At 37.4% G+C, this 15503-nt stretch overlaps 1 protein-coding gene across 1 annotated transcript in view; it reads left to right on the top strand.

The window, feature by feature from the left end:
• The window catches only part of ANKRD31 (ankyrin repeat domain 31), a 186219-nt gene that overhangs the window by 53852 nt on the left and 116864 nt on the right, over nt 1-15503 (top strand). The window contains exons 8-9 of the mRNA XM_036280691.1: nt 891-1000; nt 6664-6819. Coding sequence (XP_036136584.1) covers nt 891-1000; nt 6664-6819 — 266 coding nt within the window. The remainder of the gene's footprint in view (nt 1-890; nt 1001-6663; nt 6820-15503) is intronic.

Genomic DNA, 15503 nt, shown 5'->3' with positions numbered 1-15503 from the left:
TGCTTACCCCTATGTTTCTTCCTCTGAGTTTTACGGTTTTAGGTCTCACCCTCAAATCTTTAGTTCATTTTGAGTTTATTTTTATGTAAAGTGTAGGATCATGATTGAGGTTCATTCTTTGGCATGTGGCTGTCCAGTTTTCCCAGTACCATTTGTTGAAGAGACTATCCTTTTTCCACTTTATATTCTTGGCTCCTTTGTTGTAAATTCATTGACCATATATGCATAGGTTTATTTCTGAGCTCTATTCTGTTCATATGATCTGTATGTCTTTTTTATGCCAATATTTTGCAGGTTTTGATCATTGCTGTACCACATGGCGAGTACTTTTTCCTTGCAAAGAGCCTGCCTCTTTTTCCCTAGAAGGCAGTGGGTCTCAACATTTTTAATGTCGCAACCCTTTAATACAGTTCCTCATATTGTGGTAACCCCCAACTATAAAATTATTTTTGTTGCTACTTTATAACTAATTTTGTTTTCTGATGGTCTTAGGCGACCCCTGTGAAAGGGTCATTCGGCCCCCAAAGGGGTTGTGACCCACAGGTTGAGAACTGCTGCTAAAAGGTAAATAGAGTAGATAGTTGCATGTCAGCTTGGAGAGTGAGGGACAAGATACTCATAATACGTTTGTAGCTGACTTCCCCTAAAGGAGAGAAACACACAGGTGGCACAAAGAAAAGTCTCGAAACCATAATGACTAGCATACCCGTCACAAATTTATCTGCAGTTTACTCAGGAGACATCTCCATATTTAAAACTGTTGTGCTGCTTGACAACAGCTCAGTAAAATACCTTTGAGTTTTAAAAATTCAGTCAAAATTTTGTATGACTCTCTGTGAATGGTTGTAGAGAACATTAGAGCAATTGTTAAAACACATTTATTTTTCAAGAATGCAGGGTCCTGCTTTAATAATTAAAGGTAAAAGGAAGACTATGCATTCATCCAGGCTGAAGAGTGGAGAACAAATCTGGAAGACAGAAAAAATTACAAGACAAAATGGTGAGTCATATTTTATTTCTTTAAGTAAATAACTTACAGAAACAGAATTCTGGTACTAAAAGGGATTTAGAGATTATCTATCTCAACTTTCTCAATTTTTTGATGAGGAAATTCAAGGAGGTTAAGAATTTTTCCCAGCATTGCATAGCTCATCAGTAGCATAACTAGGACTTGACCCCGAACTTGTGGCTCATAGGCTGGTATTTTTCCTATATGTGTACTTTGGAGAGAATAGTTATAGAACCCTCCCCCCTTTTTTTTTAATCCTCACCCGAGGACATTTTTCCATTTTTTGTTCAGATAGAGTGGGAGGGAGAGAGAGAAAAACATCACGTGAAAGGGACACATCGAGTGGTTGCCACCTGCACAACCCAACCAGGGCCTGGGACAAACTGCAACCGAGGCACGTGCCCTTAGCGGACACTGAACCCGGGTCTTTGGACTGCAAGCTGATACTCTAACCGCTGAGCCAGACCAGCCAGGGCTATAGAACCCTTTTAAAATTTAGATGTCTGACCTATTTGTAGTGTGTCCAGCCTAGCATAAGGCTTTGAGAAATCATATCAAGAGGAATAAATGGAGGAAAGGAGAAGGCAAAATTTAGTCTTAGATGTTATTTCTATATTGCTATAAAACCTCGAGAAATAAACTAAAAAAACTATTAAAAGAAGCCCTGGCCAGGTGGCTCAGTTGGTTGAAGTGTGATTCCATACACCAAAAGGTTTCAGGTTTGATTCCTGGTCAGGGCACATGCCCAGGTTGTGGGCCAAATCCCCAGTGTGGGGCATGCAGGAGGCGGCTAATTGATGTTCTCTCTCATTGATGTTTCTATTTCTCTCTCCCTTTCCCTTCTTCTCTGTCTCAAATCAATAAAGAAAAAAAAATCTAGAAAGATTGGTTAAAAAACAATAGACCAGCCCTGGCCAGTTTCGCCCAGTGGTTAGAGCATCAGCCTGCAGTCCAGAGAGACCCAGGTTCGGTTCCCACTAAGGGCGTGTACCTCAGTTGCAGTTTGTCCCTGACCCTGGTTGGTCGTGCGGGTGGCAGCCACTTGATGTGTCCCTTTCACGTCGATGTTTCTGTCTCTCTCTTTCTCTCCTTCCCAATCTATCTGAACAAAAAAAAAAAATGGAAAAGTGTCCTTGGGTGAGGATAAGAAAAAACAATAGACCTGTTTTCTCAGTGGTTAGAGCATCAGCCCATGGACCAAATAGTCATGGGTTTGATTCTCAGTCAAGGGTATTTACCTGGGTTGCAGGTTTGATCCCCAGCCCCGGTCAGGGTTGTACGGGAGGCAATCAGTCAATGTGTCTCTCTCACATCGATGTTTCTCTCACCTCTCTCCTTCTCCTCCTATCCCTCCCTTCCACTCTATCTGAAAATCAATGGAAAAATATTCTCGGGTGAAGATTTAAAAAAATAAATTAAAAAAATAATAATAATAATAAAGCCCTGGCCTGTTTGGCTCAGCAGTTAGAGTGTCGGCCCACGGTGCAGGTTCTCGGGTTCAATTTCTGGTCAAGGGCACATACATATCTGGGTTGTAGGTTCAATCCTTTGCCCCTGTCGGGGTTGTGTGGGAGGCAAACAATTGATGTGTCTCTCTCACATCAATGTTTCTGTTTCTCTCTCTCCCTCCCTTCCACTCTATCTAAAAAATAAATGGAAAAATATCTGCAGGTGAGGATTAACAAAAAAATAAAAAACAATAGATAGTGGGGCAGTTGATAAAATTGAAATATGGACTGTAGATTAAATAATAATATTTTATTAGTGTTAAGTTCCCCTGAGTTTAATAATAATTTGTTTGTGTAAAAGAATATCCTTGTTTTTGGAAAATATACACTTAAGTGTTCGTGAGTAATGGGGAATGGTGTATGCAAGTTACTCTTTATGTACGTGTGTGTGTGTGTGTGTGTGTGTGGAGAGAGAGAGAAAGCAATAGAATGATTTAAAAGTAGTGGCAAAATATTAATGGGTGGATCCTTTGTTCTATTTTTACAATTTTTTGTAAGTCTGAAATTATTTCCAAATAGAAAGTTTTTAAAAATTCAATAAACCAAAAGAAGACTAACTACCTTTCATATATAAAAGATTACCCAGTTAGAAAATAGAACATCCCATTTATAATAGTTACAAAGAGAGAAAAATATCTACTTATATACTTAATAAGAAATGTGCGATACCTGTAAGAATAGAGTTTAAAATTATGCTGAGGGACATAAACATTGAATAAATGGAAAGAAAAATCTTGTTCTTGACAATAAAGATTCAGTGTTGTAAGAAACTTACTTCTCCCTAAATTATTCTATGAATGTGTGAGAGCTCAATTAAAAACAGATTTTTATTTGTTAATTATTTTGTTTTATTTTATTTTGCTTTAAAGGGCTGGAGGTTAGCAATGAGAATGTTATATGATACTAAATTTCAGCTGGAAAAGTAAATATGAAAAACTAACCAAGACAATTCTGAAAAATAAAAGCAAAGGAGAATCGTGCAGGAATCTGCTTTATGTAATATGAAATCAATTAGGAAGTCAGAAACTAAAGTAATTTGGTACTGGCACAGGACTAGACAGACAAATCAATGAAACCGAATAAAAAGTGTAGGTGTAGAAGCCAGATACAGGGGGAGTATGGGAGCAGGTATGTGATTAAGATGGCATCTCAAATTGGTGGTAAAAAGGACTAAGCACTAAATAGTGAAAAACACAGCCAAAATTGGATCCGTATAACATTTCATATACTAAATTTAGTTTTAATTTAGCCAAAGATTTAAAAGAAAAGAAAAAATTCTAGAACAAAACATAAGTTAATCTCTTCGTAATCTTAGAGTAGAAGACTTTTATTTTTTAATCCTCACCCGAGGACATTTTTCCATTTTTTGTTCAGATAGAGTGGGAGGGAGAGAGAGGAAGAGAAAGAGAGAGAAACATCAACATGAAAGGACACATTGAGTGGCTGCTACCCGCACAACCAACCAGGGCCAGGGACAAACTGCAACTGAGGTATATGCCCTTAGCGGGAAAGGAACCTGGGTCTCTCTGGACCACAGGCTGACACTCTAACCCCTGAGCTAAACCGGCCAGGGCAAGAAGACTTTTTTAACAAAGTGATTCAAACCCAGAAGCCAGGAGAGAAAGGAATGACAGAATTTACTACATACATTTAAAACAAATTGTTATGGAAAAATACCCTAAGGAAAACAAAACATCAAACACAGCAGTCATGTATTAGTAATACATGACTAGGGGTTAATTTCATCAGCATGCAAAGAGCTCTTACAAAACAGTAAGGATAAAGGATAAAGAAAAATGGTAAGGGATATGAACAAGTAGTTCACAGAAAAAAACATAAATAATGAAAAAGATTAACATCTCACTCATGATTAAAGACATATAAATTAAGAAGTATAATTTTCACGTAAGAGAATGCCACACATTTAAACATTTGAGACTTCCCAGTGGTGAGAATGTGGAAAAAGTAAACATTCTCATATGTTATCAGGAATAGTTTAAGTTTGTTCCGTTTTTTTACAGGGAAGTTTGTTTACATTCATCACAATTTTAAGTCACAATTATTTTGAATCAGCAATTCTACTTAAAGTGATTTATTCCATAACTATGCTTGCTTAGGTATGTAAAGATACTTTTATAATGATGTTCATCACAACCTTGTTTATTGTAATAACTAGAAACAATCTAATCTAGGTGAATAGTTAATAAATTATAATATAACCAATGAGATAATATTCGGGCATTTAAGAAATTAGAATATATATGTGATATATATGTGCTGATAAGGAAAAAAGGCATGTACAGAAGAATAGAGATAAGGATGACATCAAATTTCTTGTTGGAAACAATGCAAGCAAGAAGACAGTGGAGTAGCGGCTTCAAAGTTCTAAAAGAAATTTTATTCCTAGAGTTCTGTAACTATAACCTAGAATTCTATGCCCAGAAATATATCTTTCAAAAATGAAGGTGAAATAAAGTTTCAGACATACAAAAGCTAGAACTCATCACCAGCAAGACCCATACTGTAGGAAATGATAAAGGACATTCTTCAGGCAGAAGAAAGATGATACTCGATAGAAATATGAATCTATACAAAGGAATGAGGATCATTGGAAATGGTAACTATATGGATAAAAATATACATTTTCTTATTGATCAATTCTAAAGGAAATTTGACTACTTAAACAAAAATAACAATGGTTTATGAGGTTTTTAACACATAAAAGTAAAATTTGTGACAGTAACATAAAGAGGAAAGAAGTAGACACTGACAATCTCTGCCTTGGGAGTGTCTTGACCATTCACATTTCATGTGATTGTTGCTTCTGGCCCCATCAGTTCAGTCTCTGCTTCTATGGTGACATTACTTTCTCCCCTTTTGATCTTGCTTTCCTCTTCCTTTCCAAAGATCCATAACTTAACCACATCTACAAAATCCCTTTTGCTATATAAGGTAGCATTCTCAGGTTTGGGGGATTAAGATGTGAACATCTTTGGAGGACTGTTATTTAGACTATCACATCAATCAAAAGTTTGTTTACAGTGGAAGGGCAAGTCACAGTAGTTATTTAGTCATGACTGGAAGGAAATGTCTTCCACAACTTAGTTTTCACTGAAATTTTATATTCTTAATTTATTTTAAATAAATTACATAAGTATAATAGCAAATACAACGGGCAAAGACAGATCTGGGAGTTAAGACAGTATACCAACTTTCGGTAAGCATACAGTTTATATGGTGGGGAGCAAAATGCTTTGTAGGCTGGGGTAGAGGAAGGTAGGCTAAAATGTTCAGTAGTTGGTTTGTTTTATAGTGGAACTGAGTAGAAGGATTAAAATGAAAGGCAAATTGTGGTCTAAGAAATATGCTGCAGTACTCAATTATCTTTGTCAGGTTTTGGGATGGGGCAGGTTAGCTAAATCAAAATTGGAAAAGGTATTATGAAAGCTATTCTGAAATTCAGGGAAACCAAATGAATATTATCCACAAAAATTGATAGGATTTGGGGTCTCTAAATGAGGAATTTCAGTATTTTTATGAGGCACAGTGGAGAAATGATACCTGGTATGCATAACCTGGTAAACCACTTTAATTTCCTGGCTTAGGAAATCAAAACCATTATACAGATCAAGATCATAGTTCTTTAATTTAATGACAGTTATTTTTAGCAAAAAAAAGAAAATTTAGCATTCTCTTTTTTGGTCTTACTGGGGTTAATTTTTGTATTTTCCTTATATACTTTTTAGATTTTCTTTTCATGGTTTTATAAGACATTTTGGTATTATATAACATTTTTTGGGTTTAATCATATTTAATTCTAGATTTAAATAATCTTTTCACTGGAACTTTTAAGAAAATAATCTGTTCATCTTCTTATATGTATATACACCTTTCATGGGTTTCAATCAACACAAATTGCTCAGATGATTTATAACTTCTACAAATATTTTCAAGCTAATAACATTTATCTCTTTTGCCTTATTGCATGTAGATATTGTAGATGGGTTAATGGATGAAACACTTTTATAACATAGTGTACGTCTATTCTAGGATGTTGACTGGATTCATGTTGTTACCTGTATTCCTCCTGATTTTCAAATAAGGATTATATTTTTTTGTTTTCTTTTGTTCCCTCCCTCATTTCAGAAAAAATGAAGATGAATAAAATATCTCTTTCTCTTATTAACCGGAGAAACATTTTTGGAGAGAACTTACTGTATAAGGCTGCTCTGCTCAATGATGCTTATCTTGTTCAACATTGTATTAACAAAGGAGGAAATGTTAATCAACCAAGTTATGCTGGTAAGTTGGTTATCTTGAAAGTGGTTTGTAGTTTTAGATGAATTACTCCTATGAAAGTATGGCAAAGTGTGCCTATGGCAAGTCTCAAACAGAAAGCTTCCAGGTAATTTTTCTACACAGGTTAGCTCTTCACCATTATCTCCCAGGGAAGTGGGAAGTGGAAGGAGCAAGAGAAAAGCATTTCATTTCACCTTCAATGATTATGCCTACCTGGGACCTACCAGGTGGACTGTGTGCACTGGCATTACACCAGAATGGGGTTTCTGAGGCATGGAAGGATGGGGTTCCTGAGGCTAGCTTGCTACCTTTGCTTGGGCATTGTTACTATGTACCTCAACTTTGAGTGGAAGAGAAATGAGGTCAAAAGCTGAAAGAAGCTAATAGTACACCGAGCTTGGGGGAAACTGATAATAAAATGGTAGTTGTACAGCTGCAGCAATGGCCAGGGAAATGGAGAGAAGAGAGTATGAGGTAGAAAGAGTTGGGCAGGGAGCTAAGAAAGAATAGTCCTTCTGCAAGGCTATATCTCTGGTACAGTTGTTTTCGTGGGGAGAACCTAACATGTTCTGGAGAGGAATGATTCCCTAAAGGAATTTAAGTACTTAAGTCACTGAGCTGCACTGGGCCAGCCTGGATAGGGATTTTCTGTGTCTGTACTTTTACTATTGTGTTGAGACTTTCTCAAAAAAAAAAAAAAAAAAGTCTTATGATGTGCAGAGATCAGCAAAACAACCCGTGGACAAGCAGATGATTACAAGTATACCCTCAATACTTAACTTTAGCAAGGTCTGAGTTTCTATTATATCTGGGTTTTAAAAGGCTATAATTCTAACCCAAATGTCCAGGTCAACCACCATCTTCCTATACTCCTGTGTCTTAGATCCTTATTTGCTAGATAAAGCACTGTTGCCTTGATTTTGAGAAATATGTGGTTCTTTCTGTTAGTGTCCACTCCTTACATTCAGAAGTAGCTCTACATGCAGCTAAGTAGACTTTGTGGATTTCCCAAGCATCTCTTAACCTGTGTCTTTTCATTAGCCACTCTTTTTTTTTTTTTTTCTGTGCCACTGTTAACGTCCTTGGTGGCTGTTTCCTGACTGTCTTCAGCCAGTTAATGCATACCTTTTCCTCACCGCCACGGGTACTTCTGTGACCTTCATGAATTCTTTATCCTTCCCATATTTTCCAGGCTTTTTGAACTCTTGTTTTCCACTTTGTATCTTAATTCTTCTCTTTATATTTCTGGCTACTACATCCCACTGATTGCAGAAGGTATGTTTCCAAAGAATTGTCTACAAACCATTTTCATCATCACCTGCCATGTTTTGTTTAAAATGCAACCTTTACTTCAGCCCCCAAACATGCACATGCACACGCACACACACATGCACACTCACAATAAAAATCTGTAGGTTAAAACCTGGAAATTGCAGTTTTAACAAGTTCCCCAGGTGATTTTTATTCTCATTAAAGCTCAAGAACTACTGGCAACGTGTATGACCCCATGTAACATATCAGTTCAATGTTGTGAGCTTTTCCAGTGCACCTCCTATGTGTCAGATACTGTGAAACAAAAAGATAAATAATATCTTAGAAAGCCTTAAATATATTTATTTTGTGATACAATACAAAAAACATTGAAGTGCCTTTTGAAAAATTACAAAATATTACAATAACAGACCAATGGTCATTTCATAGATAACAATTGCACTTTCTACATCCTCATATACATTTTTAATGTCTTTGTCTTTGATTTAAAAAATCAATTGGAATTAATTCTTTACCTATGAAAAGCGATGGCGACAACAGGAAGGGAAGTAGACTGAAAAAAACTCTGAATATCCAAAATAGATTTCATAAAGCTTCTTTGCTAAAACCCTGTCAGACAAATGCCTTGAGCATTATATTACATGGAATTGTGATTCCTTTGCTTATGAAACATTAGAACTGAAAAAGAAAGATTGGCACAGGCCAGGATATTGATAATAGTAACACGTTTAAGCCAACAGCAAGGCAAGAGACAGATAAAAACATAAGAAATGAGAGGCAACCCTGGCTGGTTTGGCTCAGCGATTAGAGTGGCCTGTGATCCAGAGAGATCCAAGTTCGGTTTCTGCTAGCGGCGTGTACCTCGGTTGCAGTTTGTTCCCAGCCCTGGTTGGGTTATGCGGGTGGTGACCACTCGATGTGTCCCTTTTACGTCGCTGTTTCTCTCTCTCTCTTCCTCCCACCCTATCTGAACAAAAAATGGGAAAATGTCTTCAGATGAGGATAAAAAAAAAAGAGAGGCAGAATTGTTGAGGTTTATGTAGTGTGGAAGAGAATATAATTCATACCTTTGTGGGTGTTAGTAGTTGCTACATTAGAACATAAAACTAATATTATTATTAGTTTTTTTTTATTTTTTTATCCTCACCCAAGGACATTTTTCCATTTTTTATTCAGATAGAGCAGGAAGGAGAGAGAGGAAGAAAGAGAAACATCGATGTGAAAGGGACACATCAAGTGGCCGCCACCCACACGACCCAATCAGGGCCGGGGATAAACCGCAGCCAAGGTACATGCCCTTAGCGGGAACCAAACCTCGGTCTCTGTGGACCGCAGGCTGACCCTCTAACCGCTGAGCCAAACTGGCCAGGGCTATTATTAGTTTTTTTAAACATATGTTAAATTATTTTCTCTTTATAGGAAATTTATAATCCTATAAAGCTTTAAAGAGATTTTCTTCAAGGTAGTTAAGAAAAATATGTTACTAAAGGATCTTCCAATATGCAGATCTTGGAGATAATGAAAGATCTGTTGTAAATTATACTCTTATCTTTATTTTGGAGGAATGGTTTTACATCACAGAAAGAATAACCCTTAGGGAAAGGGAAATTTGTTGTTACATTTTATTTATTTCTGTAATATATAGCCCTTTTTGTGGTCTGCATTGGACCTTTCTGCAGAATAAAGGTCCTTCTGGCTTTATTGGTGCTGGGAATTTCTTTCAACCCTGTGACTGATACTGTTCATCACTGGATCATTCTTGCTTAGGTCTTAGTAAAGTAGCATTCATTTTTAACTCCCTCTTCCCCCAACTCCATCATTTACTCTGAATTACTTGCAGGTGCACTTTGTCATCTTGGGTAATTTTTAGTAGTAAATTTAAAATATGAGACTGGCTTATCCTTGGAAACCAGGCAATGGCTTTAAATTTACCTTATCTTTTAGCCATTCTGGGCTCAGGGAAGACAAACTAATCTTTTGTTATGGTTATTTTTTTATTTCTATAGCAGCCATTTTGTCCCCTTTAGGAAACTAGTTATTATTGCAGTTTAAGGGAATCTAAATGAGGAAAGGAGATTTTTAGAAGAAAGATTATCATCTGCATTCCAAAGTTAATAACTTTTATATTTCTTTTTTTTTTTTATCCTCACCAGAGGACATTTTTCTATTTTTTGTTCAGATAGAGCGGGAGGGAGAGAGAGGAAGAGAGAGAGAGAAACATCGATGTGAAGGGACACATCGAGTGGCTGCCACCCGCACGACCAACCAGGGCCGGGGACAAAGTGCAACCGAGGTACGTGCCCTTAGTGGGAACCGAACCCGGGTCTCTCTGTACCGCAGGCCGACGCTCCAACCGCTGAGCCAAACCGGCCAGGGCTATATTTCTTTTTTATTAATTAATTTTTGTTACAGATATTTCTCCTTTTCCCCCCGCTGATTCCCCCCTCCTCCTCCCTCCCCGCCCTGTCCCCAGTTTGTTGTCCATGTCCACTGTTCATGCATACATGCATTTAAGTTCTGTGGTTTATCTGTCCCCCAACATCCCCTCTTCTGGGGATTGTCAGTCTGTACTCCACCTCCACGTCTCTGGGACTACCCCATTCCTCAGACTGTTATGTTCATTATATTCCACAAATAAGTGAGATCATATGACACTTGTCCTTCTTTGTTTGGCTTGCCTCACTCAGGATGATACTCTCCATGTCCCTGCATGTAGTCTCAAAGGACAAGAAATCTTTCTTTCTTACAGCTGCGTAGTACTCCATTGTGTATATGTACCACAGCTTTTTGATCCATTCGTCTACTGATGGACACTTGGGCTGTTTCTAGATCTTAGCTATTGTAAATAGTGCTGCTACAAACATGGGGGTACATATATTCTTTCTGACTGGTGTTTCAGGCTTCTTAGGGTATATTCCTAGAAGTAGGATCACTGGGTCAAATGGAAGTTCAATTTTTAATTTTTTGAGGAAACACCATACTGTTTTCCATAGTGGCTGCACCAGTCTGCATTCCCACCAGCAGTGTACTAAAGTCCCCTTTTCTCCACACCCGAGACAACACTTGTTTGATGATTTGTTGATGGAGGCCATTCTGACAGGTGTGAGGTGATACCTTATTGTTGTTTTAATTTGCATCTCTCTGATGATTAGTGATGATGAGCATTTCTTCATATGTCTCCTAGCCATTTGTATGTCCTTTTTGGAGAGGTGTCTATTTAGTTCCTCTGCCCATTTTTCAATTGGGTTCTTTGTCTTCCTTTTGTGGAGTTGTATGAGCACTTTCTATATATTAGAAATTAACTCCTTATCTGATATATCATTGGCAATTATGGTCTCCCATACAGTGGGTAGCCTTTCTGTTTTGATGATTGTATCTTTGGCTGTGCAGAAGCTTTTGAGTTTGATGTAGTCCCATGTGTTCATTTTCTCCTTTGTTTCTATTGCCTTAGGTGATGTATCAATGAAAATTCTGTTGCATGTGATGTCTGAAATTTTGTGGCCTACAGTTTCTTCTAGGATTTTTATGGATTCATGAGTCACATTTAAGTCTTTTATCCATTTTGAGTTTATTCTTGTATATGGTGTAAGTTGATGGTGTAGTTTCATTTTTTTTGCACGTAGCTGTCCAATTTTCCCAACACCATTTATTAAAGAGGCCGTCTTTACTCCACTGTATGCTCTTGCCACCTTTGTCAAATATTAATTGAGTATATTGCCTTGGGTCCATTTCTGGGTTCTCTGTTCTGTTCCACTGGTCTATATGCCTGTTCCTGTGCCAGTATCAGGCAGTTTTGATTACGGTGGCTTTGTAGTATAACCTGAAATCTGGTAATGTGATCCCTCCAACTTTGTTCTTCTTTTTCAAGATTGCTGTGGCTTTTCGAGGTCTTTTTTGGTTCCATATGAACTTTTGAAGTACTTGTTCTAATTCTGTGAAGTATGCCATTGGTATTTTGATGGGGATTGCATTGAATCTATAGATTGCTTTGGGTAATATGGACATTTTAATGATGTTAATTCTCCCAATCCATGAACAGGGTATGTGCTTCCACTTTTTGATATCTTCCTCTATTTCTTTTTTCAATGACCTGTAGTTTTCTGCGAATAGGTCCTTTATTTCTTTGGTTAAGTTTATTCCTAGGTATCTTAATTTTTTTGCCACAATGGTAAATGGGATTGTTTTCTTAGTTTCTCTTTCTTTGAGTTCATCCTTGGTGTATAAGAATGCCATTGATTTCTTGACGTTAATTTTGTATCCTACTACTTTGCCAAATTTATTTATTAAGTGTAGTAAATGTTTGATGGAGTCTTTGGCGTTTTCTATGTATAGTATCATGTCATCTCCAAATAATGACAGTTTCATTTTCTCCATTCCAATTTGGATCCCTTTTATTTTTTTCTTCCTGTCTGATCGCTGTGGCTAAGACTTCCAGTACTATGTTACATAAGAGTGGCGAAAGTGGGCATCCTTGTCTTGTTCCTGTTCTTAAGGGAAATGCTTTTAGTTTTTGTCCATTGAGTATGATGTTGGCTTTAGGTCTTTCATATATGGCCTTTATTATGTCAGGATATGATCCCTCTATTCCCACATTGCTGAGTGTTTTTATCAGAAATGGGTGCTGGATTTTGTCGAAGGCTTTTTCGGCATCTATTGATATGATCATGTGGATTTTATTCTTCATCTTATTTATGTGGTGTATCACATTTATTGATTTGAGAATATTGTACCAGCCTTGCATCCCTGGGATCAATCCCACTTGGTCATGGTGGATAATTTTTTTGGTGTATTGCTGGAGCCGGTTTGCTAGTATTTTGTTCAGGATTTTGGTGTCTATGTTCATCAGGGATATTGGGCTGTAGTATCCTTTCGTTGTAGTGTCTTTTTCTGGTTTTGGGATTAGAATTTGCTGGCTTCATAAAACGAGTTTGGAAGTCTTCCTTCTTGAATTTTTTGAAATAGTTTGAGGAGAATGGGTGTTAGTTCTTCTTTGAATGTTCGGTAAAACTCCCCCGTGAAGCCATCCAGGCCTGGGCTTTTGTTTGCTGGGAGAGTCTTGATTACCTCTTCAATTTCTTCTGTTGATATTGGTCTGTTCAAGTTTTCTATCTCTTCCTGGTCCAGTTTTGGGAGACTATGTGTTTCTAGAAATTTGTCCATTTGGCTTAGATTGTCGAATTTGTTGCCATATAATTGTTCATAGTAGTTGTTAACGATATTTTGTATTTCTGTGGTGTCAGTTGTTACTTCTCCTCTTTCATTTCTGATTTTGTGTATTTGGGTTCTCTCTCTTGGTTTCTTGGTGAGTCTAGCTAAGGGTCCATCAATCTTGCTTATCTTTTCGAAAAACCAGCTCTTTGTTTCATTGATCCTTTGAATTGTTTTTTTTGGTCTCTATGCCATTTATTTTTCCTCTGATCTTTACTATTTCCTTCCTTCTACTTGCTCTGGGGTTTTCTTTTTGTTTGCTCTCTATTTCTTTAAGTTGTGAGGTTAGATAGTCTATTAGAGATTTTTCTTGTTTTTTGAGGTAGGCCTGTAATGCTATGAACTTCCCTCTCAGAACTGCTTTCGCTCCATTCCATAGATTTTGTGTTGTTGTGTCTTCACTTTCATTGGTTTCCATGAAGTTTTTGATTTCTTCCTTGATCTCCTCAGCGACCCATTCATTGTTTAATAACGTGCTATTTAGCTTCCATGTGTTCAAATGACTTTGTATATTCTTCTTGCAATTGATTTCTAGTTTCATGCCATTGTGATCTGAGAAGATGCTTGATATGATTTCAGTCTTCTTGAACTTGTCGAGACTTAGTTTGTGCCCTAACATGTGGTCTATCTTTGAGAATGTCCCATGTGCACTTGAGAAGAATGTGAATTCTGTAATTTTGGGATGTAATTCTCTGTAGATATCTATTAAATCCATTTGGTTTAGTGCTTCATTTAGAGTCTCTGTTTCCTTGCTAATTTTTTGTCTAGAGGATCTATCCAGTGATGTCAGCGGGGTATTGAAGCCCCTGCTATGATTGTATTGCTATCGATTTCTTCTTTGAAGTCCTCCAGAAGATTTTTAATATATTTTGGTGCTCCTATATTGGGTGCATATATGTTTATCAAGGTTATATCTTCGTGTTGGACAGATCCTTTCAATATTATGTAGTGGCCTTCTTTGTCTCTAGTTATGGGCCTTCATTTTGAAGTCTATTTTATCAGATATGAGTATTGCTACCCCAGCTTTTTTTTCTTTTCCGTTTGCTTGGAAGATTTTTTTCTATCCCTTTACTTTCAATCCATATGAGTCTTTTGTTGTGAGGTGGGTCTCTTGTAAACAACATATAGATGAGTCATGCTTTCTTTTTTTTTTATCCTCACCCGAGGACATTTTTGCAATTTTTGTACAGAGAGAGTGGGAGGGAGAGAGAGAGAGAGAAACATCGACGTGAAAGGGACACATCGAGTGGCTGCCACCCACACGAATGACCAGGGCCGGGGACAAACTGCAACCAAAGTACGTGCCCTTAGCGGGAACCGAACCCGGGTCTCTCCAGACCGCAGGCCAACGCTCTAACCGCTGAGCCAAACGGCCAGGGCTGAGTCATGCTTTCTTATCCAATCAGCTACTCTGTGTCTTTTTATGGGAGCATTCAATCCATTTACATTTAAGGTGATTATTGATATGTACTTATTTATTGCCATTTTTGTTTAGTGTGGTTCTATTTTTCTTCCCATTTCTCCTGCTAATTACAGCAGTCTTTTTAACATTTCTTGCAGTGGTGGTTTGGTGCTAATGTATTACCTTAGCCTTTTTTTTTGTCTGGGAAGCTCTTTATTTGACCTTCTATTTTGAATGACAGTCTTGCTTGGTAGAGTAGTCTTAGATTCAGATCCTTGTTTTTCATGACCTTGATTACTTCATGCCATTCCCTCTGGCCTGTAGTGTTTCTTGTGAGAAGTCAGCTGAGAGCCTTATGGGGTTTCCTTTGTAGGTAACCTGTTGCTTATCTCTTGCTGCTTTTAGGATTCTCTCTTTGTCTTTAATTTTTTGCAGTTTGATTACTATGTGTCTTGGTGTGGGCCTGTTTGGGTTCTTCTTACTTGGTGCTCTCTGTGCTTCTTGAACTTGAAAGCCTTCTTCCCTCACCAAATTAGGAAAGTTTTCTGTCACTATTTCTTTGAATATATTCTCTAACCCTTGCTCGTTTTCTTCTTTGGGGACTCCTATGATGCGAATATTATTACGTTTCCAGTTGTCCCACAGTTCTCTTAAGCTGTCTTCTTGTTTTTTAATCGTTTTTTCCTTTTGTTTTTTCTGATTGGTTGATTTTTTTCTACCCTGTCTTCTAATTCACTGATCCGGTCCTCAGCTTCCTCTACTCTGCTTTTTAGACCTTCCAATGTGTTTTTCATTTCTGATATGT

The sequence above is a fragment of the Molossus molossus genome, unplaced genomic scaffold, assembly GCF_014108415.1.
Source record: "Molossus molossus isolate mMolMol1 unplaced genomic scaffold, mMolMol1.p scaffold_m16_p_3, whole genome shotgun sequence".
NCBI classification, from domain to species: domain Eukaryota; kingdom Metazoa; phylum Chordata; class Mammalia; order Chiroptera; family Molossidae; genus Molossus; species Molossus molossus.
The sequence above is the reverse complement of the archived record's forward strand: the minus strand, read 5'-3'. Positions and strand labels throughout refer to the sequence as shown.